The sequence below is a fragment of the Dipodomys ordii genome, unplaced genomic scaffold, assembly GCF_000151885.1.
Source record: "Dipodomys ordii isolate 6190 unplaced genomic scaffold, Dord_2.0 Scaffold141, whole genome shotgun sequence".
Classification (NCBI taxonomy): Eukaryota; Metazoa; Chordata; class Mammalia; order Rodentia; family Heteromyidae; genus Dipodomys; species Dipodomys ordii.
Window position 1 is genome coordinate 1,007,769 of NW_012267357.1, and position 7,556 is coordinate 1,015,324.

At 59.1% G+C, this 7,556-nt stretch overlaps 2 protein-coding genes across 3 annotated transcripts in view; both read right to left on the reverse strand.

Moving 5' to 3' along the window:
* Window positions 1-947: 947 nt before the first annotated feature.
* On the reverse strand, window positions 948-2,183 carry Gp1bb (glycoprotein Ib (platelet), beta polypeptide). The gene is made up of 2 exons (XM_013031528.1): window positions 2,074-2,183; window positions 948-1,824 (listed from the first exon to the last, which is right to left on the reverse strand). The coding sequence occupies exons 1-2, from the start codon at window positions 2,081-2,083 to the stop codon at window positions 1,187-1,189; spliced, it is 648 nt and encodes a 215-aa protein (XP_012886982.1). The 5' UTR covers window positions 2,084-2,183; the 3' UTR covers window positions 948-1,186.
* Window positions 2,184-2,330: 147 nt separating this feature from the next.
* Window positions 2,331-7,556, reverse strand: part of Sept5 (septin 5) — an 8,758-nt gene continuing 3,532 nt past the window's right edge. The window contains exons 1-11 of one of the 2 annotated variants that reach the window (XM_013031526.1): window positions 7,242-7,322; window positions 6,041-6,137; window positions 5,847-5,933; window positions 5,275-5,398; window positions 5,033-5,167; window positions 4,813-4,930; window positions 4,616-4,717; window positions 3,792-3,888; window positions 3,573-3,708; window positions 3,330-3,432; window positions 2,331-3,236 (exon numbers count right to left, since the gene is read on the reverse strand). In XM_013031526.1, coding sequence (XP_012886980.1) covers window positions 3,180-3,236; window positions 3,330-3,432; window positions 3,573-3,708; window positions 3,792-3,888; window positions 4,616-4,717; window positions 4,813-4,930; window positions 5,033-5,167; window positions 5,275-5,398; window positions 5,847-5,933; window positions 6,041-6,137; window positions 7,242-7,322 — 1,137 coding nt within the window. In that variant the 3' untranslated portion in view covers window positions 2,331-3,179. Of the gene's footprint in view, window positions 3,237-3,329; window positions 3,433-3,572; window positions 3,709-3,791; window positions 3,889-4,615; window positions 4,718-4,812; window positions 4,931-5,032; window positions 5,168-5,274; window positions 5,399-5,846; window positions 5,934-6,040; window positions 6,138-7,241; window positions 7,323-7,556 lie in introns of those variants that run through there. The other variant, XM_013031527.1, reaches the window with a different exon arrangement.

Below are 7,556 nucleotides of genomic sequence, written 5' to 3' on the forward strand. Positions count from 1 at the left end.
GTGCCACCCCTATTTGGGCATCCTATGTCTTTTTCATGCTGGGGTCCTGGGAAGGAATCAAAGGATCCAATTACTCAGCTGCAGGAGTGGGAGCTGGGCAGTGAGAGACCAGGTCATGAAGGCCTCTTGCCAAGGGGATGGCAGTGAGGTGGGGGGCTTGCTGGAGAAAGAGGGGAGGCAGGGAGCCCAGGGATGAAGGGCACCAGGTGGCAGGCAGGAGGAATAACACTTGCAAAGATCTAGCAAGAGGCAGGGTTGGGATGGCGTGGAGCATCCTGGGAGGCTAGAAGGCAGAAGCCATGCGGTGGTGGGCACAGACAGAGCTTAGAGACATGGGCTTTTAGTTCCAGTAGACGGAGTCAGGGGCAAGGCTAGTGGGTGGTATGGGCTGTGGGATAGGAAGATGTGGAGGCACTTGTGCCTGGGTGTGGCAGGAAGCTTGGTATCCACTCACACTGCAGGGTCCTTCCGTGGGCCTGGTCTACCCTACCCCCCTGCCCATGATCCTGTCTCCTGGCCCTGCATACCCTCTGGAGGGCACTGGGCTCCAATGGCTCAGGGAATCTCAGGAGGATCGCAGACCCCCACCCAACAGTCCCCACTATAGATAGTGGTTCTAACTTCAGTCTACCTGTGACTTCTCTAACAGCTGGCCTTGTAGCAGGGCCACAGGACACCCCCCCAAAGCTATCCTTCAGAATGTCCTTTGGCTCCTCACTGTCTCCCTAGAACCACTTTCCAAGTAACCCCAGTCTGTGTACTCCATGGAGTGTTCTCATTACCCACAGTGACCTTGGTGGCAGTGTGGGGGGAGGGGCACTTCCTGATTTCTGTTTGCCCCAGGCTAATCGGGCAGTATTAACTGCCTCCCGAGGCTATTCTGGGGCGCGGTGGAAGGGAATTCTGGGTCACACAGTGCAGAGAGAGATTGGCCAGCAGAGGAGGAGAATGGTTTATTCAGCCTGGAGTTTGGGTCTGGGGAACTCAGCAGAGGGCAGCCGCCCTTCGGCTCCTCCACTTCCCTAAGGGTGGAGGGCACAGGCTGGGCTCCAGTCGCGTGGAGCAGATCTGAGCCTGCGGGGCCTGGAGGGTCTAGGGGAATGGGCAAGGGCAGAGGGAAAAGTGGATCCAGGTTTGGGCGAGGATCCTAGGGTAGGATCCTGTCGAATTTGCAGGCCTCGATGGCTCAGTGCCCGTCTGTGTTCTCATCGGACGTGCCAGTTCCAGCGGGCTCGGCCGCCAGCGGGGTGGTCAGCAATAACCGGGACGTCTCCCAGGCGCGGGCGTGGGCATGCCGGCGCAGCCTCCGCAGGCGACACAGCAGCAGCGCCAGCAGCAACGCGTGCAACAGCCCGAGGCCCAGCAGCACCAGCTGCACCGCCAGCGCCCCCCAGCATATCGGGCCAGGCCCGCAGGCGCCACGCAGCTCCTCCTCGGTCAAGTAGGGCAGCACTCGGCCTCTGAGACTTGAGGGTGCCGCACAGCGCAGGTCGCGGTAGGGCGCGCGCTCGGGGCGCCCCGCCAGCCAGGCGCGCAGCGGCAACAGGCGGCAATCGCAGCGCCAGGGGTTGGCGCCCAGGTGCGCCTTGCGCAGAGCGGGTAGTGCATCTAGCAACCCCGGCGGCAGCGCCGTCAGGTTGTTGCCGGTCAGCACCAGTTCGGTGGTGTCTGGCGGGAAGACGACGGGCATCGAGGCCCGTGTCAGCCCGCGGCGCCCGCAGTCCACGAGGGTCCCCGCGCAGCTGCATGGCGCGGGGCAGCCCGCGGCGGGACGGCCGGGCGGCGCCAGCAGCAGGAGCAGCAGGCTCAGCGCCCCGCACGGCCCTGGAAGAGAAGCGCTGCTATAAGCAGGGCGATTGGCGGGGCGCCTGGGGAGGGGTCCCCCAGCCTCGGGAGCTTGTAAGGCCCGTGGCCGACTCAGCGTGCAGGCCTCTCCACCCCGCCACCCGGCTCGCCGGCTGCAATTCCCCCTTTAAGTCAGACCCAATCTTCCTAATTACTGTGCAAACCAAAACGCCCCCCCTCCCCACCAAGATCCGCCCGAGAAGCGGCCGACAGGACCCCCAGACTCACAGGAGCCCATGATCAAAGGACGGTGGCCTGGCTTGGTCTAGAGCGCCAGAGAGCCGGCCACCGCGACCCGCTGCCCGCCTGCCGCAGACCACAACGCAGCCTCCGGCCAGAAATAACCCCAAGGGGGCACGGAGCTGCGCTGCTGGCTCCGATAGCGCCTATCACCAGCGCCCGCCGCCCGCCCCACCTTCCGCTCCCTCCCTGGTCCCAGGGGCGCACGGAACACTCGGACACTCGCTGCTGGACGTTCACCAACATTGTTCCCCTGTCACCAGGACAGGACGCGGCATTCACAACGGAACAAAACGGAGCAGGGGTGTGGGGGGGAGGGATCATGCGGGTGGAATGGCCAAGGGCTAGGGATCCCAGCGCAATGGTGTGGCTGGGGAGAGGGGGTCTCCAGCGACGGGACCGGCAGACGGAAAGGGCTGGTGGGGGCTGCCAAGTATGGCCCACAGACCCAGAGCACTCTGGGTCGGCCCAGGCTGCCCTTCTCACCAGAAGCCTTCTGATCCCGAAGCCTCCCAATTGCTGCAGCCGCCCAATTTTGCCTGCTCTGATCCCCAGCCTGGGCGAGGGGATAAAGGAGGACAGGGCCGTCTTGATCAAAAGTAGGGTGTTAGCATATGCTGGTGGCCCACAGAAACCAGCAGAGGAGAGCTCCCAAGTCCGCTCTGCGGCACTGGGGCTCCCTTCCCTCCTCTGCCTTGGTTTACCTGCCTACTTGTGCAGTGCCTAGAATCTGTGAGCTTCAAGGGGATGGAGGGACTCGGAAATTGTGCCTGATTTAGCTTTTAGACTTTGCTCCCCTAAGGCCAGAGAAAGCCACCTGGGGAGGAGCCATTGTCCAGACCCCTGGGAGACAGATACAAATGACCTGGAAGGGGTTGGTGCTGAGAATAAATTAGGGTCATCTAGGGTAGTGGTGGCTCTGTGGCTTCCGGGTCAGGAACAGTCAGGGCCACGCTGGGTATAGGTCAGGTCCAGGTCCATCCAAGAACCAGGTGAATCCAGGGTAGAGTCCAGGCCAGTCTGGGGCCCAAGGGTAGGAGGGGCCAGTCCAGAAATGGATGGTCTATCCGTGGCAAAGGGGCTGGGGCAGTGTGTCACTGGTCCTGCATTTGCTGCTTCATCTTCTGCAGCATCTCCTGCATGCGCCTCAGCTGGTGGACACGAACAACAGACAGTGAGGTGAGAAATTGCTTTAGACAGACCCCCCCTCCCCACAGTCATCTCCTCTCCAACCTCCTACAAACCTCCTCATCCTTCATCCTGATGAGCTTCTCTGTCTCTGCATCAGGGGTAGGCAGTGGTAAGATGGGGATGGGACTCTCCATGCGGCTGTCCTGGGTCAGTTTGCTGCAGGAGGTAAGGGTATGAGACGACCATTTCAAGAAAGCTCAGTTCTAGGTAGATGAGGTAGGAGGGCTTGCTCTGGTGTGGCTGGAGCCAGCAGGGGTGAGGCTGGGTTCCCATGTGTTGGGGGAGGGGCAGCCTACCTGGTCATCTGCTGGATGCAATGCGCGCGGTAGTTCTCATAGTGCACGTCGCAAGTCACGTCCTTGAGGTCGTGCATGTGAGTGCGGATGAGCATGTTACGCAACTTTACGAAATCGCAGTGTGCCTGATTCTCCACTGTGGGGCAGGAGTGAGCTGTGCGTGGGCACCAGCCCAGGGGAGCTTCCCACCCAGTACTGATGCCCCGAGCTTCAACTCACCCTCCACAATCCCCCAGGGGTACAGTCGCCCCCGGACACGCTGTCCCTTGGCTTCTACCACGGTGTTGCTGCCAATTACAGCAAAGGGTGCGCTCTCCTGTGGGGAGGGACCAAAGGCTCAGCCTAGCAGCTGAAAGTACAGGCTTGGAGGTTCAGGGGGCGTGGCCACTTTTCCAACATCACCACCACTGAAGAGGGGGATGGCATCACCCCTCTTTTGAACACTCTGCTGCCCATTGAAGCTACTGTGCCTCCTCTGCAGCTCACGCCCCACAGGCTCCTCCTGCCGGGCTATGACCAACCAGGCAGGCTTCCCCAGATCTCCTCCCATTTAGAACCACCCCTGCAGCTTCAACTTCCATGCCTCAGCCCAGCCCACACCCCCTGGTGGATGTTTCCTATGACACACTGCTCCTGATCTAGCAGTCCCCTGGGCCTGGCTTGGGTCTTGGATATCATCACTCTAGTTGCTGGGGCACCCCAAATCACCACTTTCTGCAGCTCAGAATCTAGGAAGCAGGGGGCACTTTATAGCCGTTGGCCAATGGACTGAGCCTTAAGCTGGTGACCCCTGTAAAGCAGGTCAGGTTGACCTGGACAGGTGCTTCATGACCCCTCCCCCCCAAAAAAGAGGAACCATTATAGTCCAGGAAGTGATATGACTGTCTAGCCTCGGTAAAGGGTGTCTGGATCTCTATTCTCAAGCCCCATCACTGCCCTCATCAGGCTAGACCTGGGTGCTCAGCCCGCCACTGGGACTGTGTGGCTCCAGTTTTTCTGCTCTGGCCCCCTCATGCCCTCACCCCACAGGGCTGCATGCTCACCTTCAGCTCCCGGTCCTGTTGCTTAAAGTCCTCATCCTCATCGGAGTCACACTCCGGAAACTGGTACACATGGATGCCGAACTTGTCAATCTCCTCCCGGATCTGCAGAGGTGGGGCAAAGATTCAGATTTGAGGCTGGCCCAGGCCCCTGGAGCTCTAGGACTCAAAGTCTTTGGCAAGGTCCCTCCATGTCTCACCCGCTCCTTCAGCTTCCGGATCTCACTGGGGACCAGACAGTCAGCTTTGGCAATGAGGGGCACAATGTTCACCTTCTCATGCAGAGCCTTCATGAAACCCACGTCCACTGGCCGCAGCCTGCAGAGAGCAGCAAAAGGTGAGGATGGGCCTGGTCAGGGAGGCAGGGAGGCAGGGACCTGCGTAGCTATGGGGTATACTGCCTGCAGGAAATCCACGCACCCATGCCCGAAGGGGGAGATGAAGTACAGGCAGCAGTGCACACGGTTGTCTTGGATGTTCTTGCGGTTGAGGCCGCTCTCATCCCGGAAGTACTGCTCAAACTGCTGGTCCACGTAGTCAGTGATGGGCTTCCAGCTAGGGGTAGAGGGAGTATGAGGCCACTGCAAGAGTTGTCTACTGGACAGGTGGAGGCTGGGATTGGTTGGGGACAGAGGACTGCTCCCCAGCCGGAACTTCCTTACCACTCGGAATTGTTGACAGCATCCCCGAAACCAGGTGTGTCTACGATGGTGAGCTTCAACTTAACCCCCTTCTCCTCGATGTCCACTGTGTGCTTCAGAATCTCTACTGTCTGGTTGATTCGTTCTGTAATGGAGGCCGGGTGGAGGGGGAGGCACTGTTTTTTGTTTTTTTCCTTGAGCTCCTTTTGCTCAAGGCTAGTACTATGCCACTTGAGCCACAGTGCCACTTCTGGCTTTCTCAGAAGTTTATTGGAGGTAAGAGTCTCACAGACTTTCCTGCCCTGGCTGGCTTCAAACCTCTATCTTCAGATCTCAGCCTCCTAAATAGCTAGGACTACAGGCATTGCTTGAAGGGGCATCTCCAATCTTCATCACTAACCTAGGGCCTAACTTCTCTATCTTGTCTCCATCCATCGATCCATCCCATCCATCTGCCCGCCACCTTGCTCTCAGCCACATAACCTGTTGTCTGGGCCACTCTTCTTGGACCCTAAACAGGAGCTCATTCCTCAAAGAGGATGCCCTTGAGGCCCCATAGGACATTGTTGTTAGGACTGTGTAAGACCACTCACCCTCAGCACTGAGCAACTTCCGGTCTTTATAGAGGTCCGTCAGGAAAAGACTGTGGACCAGAGTGGACTTTCCTAGGCCAGACTCACCTGGGCAAAGGTACAATGAAGAAGCTGAATTAGGTCTGGGGACCCTATGGACTGAGCCTGGCTGGCAATTGTTCCAGCCACTCCTTCCCACAGCCTGGTCCACTTACCAGCCACCATGAGCGTGAAGTCGAAGCCTTTCTTCACTGACTTGCGGTGTACTTGGTTGGGCAGTGTGGCGAAGCCGACGTACTGCTTGTCAATATCCTGGGGACAGAAGGAAGTGGGTCACTGCCTCAGCCCCTACCCAGTTCAGGAAGAGGAGAGAGCAGATGGCACAGTTTCCTGGTAAAAATGGGGCGAGGGCTTGTGAACCAAGGCTTAGAGGAGGGTGGCGGTGGCAGGAAAGGTAACCAGCCTTAGCAAGGGGCTCTGCAGAGACATTAGGGAGGCTGAGATCTGAAGATCATGGCTTGAAGCCAGCCTGGGCAGAAAAGTCCATGAGACTCATCTCCAATTAATCACAGAAAAAGCTGGAAGTGGTCTGTGGCTCAAGTGTGCACAAGGCCTTGAGCAAAAGCAGCTCAGGAATAGTGCATAGGTCCTGAGTTTAATGCCCAGGCCTGGCCCCTGTTCCCCACCCCCAAAGACATTAGGGAGTAGGGGGCTTCTGGATATAAGGCACCAATAGACAATGTCTCCTTCCATGGGTGAGAGGTACAGTGGGGAGACCCCATAGACACATTCCAAGCCCTCCACAGGCAGAAGTCCAGGCCTCAACACCCCTCACCCCTCTCCAGCACACCCAGGGTGGGAGGCTCATCTGGCCTCCATCCAGCCTGGGGGTGGGAGGCAGCAGCTGAGGCTATTTATAGACAGAGGCGCCCAGCCTCCTCCACCACAGGGTCTCAACGCCCATTCGGAGCGGACCCCTGGCCCTGTGGGCCTTCACATGTCCAGTAGTGTCAGGCGATGGCCAGGCAAGCAGCACACACTGACCCACATTCCATCCCCTTTATACACACGCGCATACACACACACAAACACACACAACACACAAACAACACACACACACACCTTGATCTGCCTCTGGGTCTGAGTCCACAGAGACAGAGCTGGCCCGACAAGCAGCACACACTGACCCACATTCCATCCCCTTTATACACACGCGCATACACACACACAAACACACACAACACACAAACAACACACACACACACCTTGATCTGCCTCTGGGTCTGAGTCCACAGAGACAGAGCTGGCCCGACAAGCAGCACACACTGACCCACATTCCATCCCTTCTTCACACTCACAGACACAGATAGACACACAGACACACAGATACAGACACACAGACACACACACACACACCTTGAGCCGCCTCTGGGCCTGAGTCCGTGGCGACAGCAGCTGCTCCACCAGGCGGTCCTGGGGTGCTGCTAGGGAGTCCATCTTGGTGACCCTTGCCACCCCGCTGGCGCGGTACCACCCCAGATCGCGCGCGGGTGGGGGCAGGGGCGCTGGGCCTGGCGTTCACGCGGGACTTTGGCTCTTAAGCCCTCTCCTCGCAGGGGTGTTGCGGTCCCGGGAACTGAGGCCGGGAGAGGGGACGTGGCCCACCCGGGGGGTCGCCTGTTCCAGAGGCCATCAGGGCCATCGCCAGCTTCCGAGGGCCTGGCCGGGAGC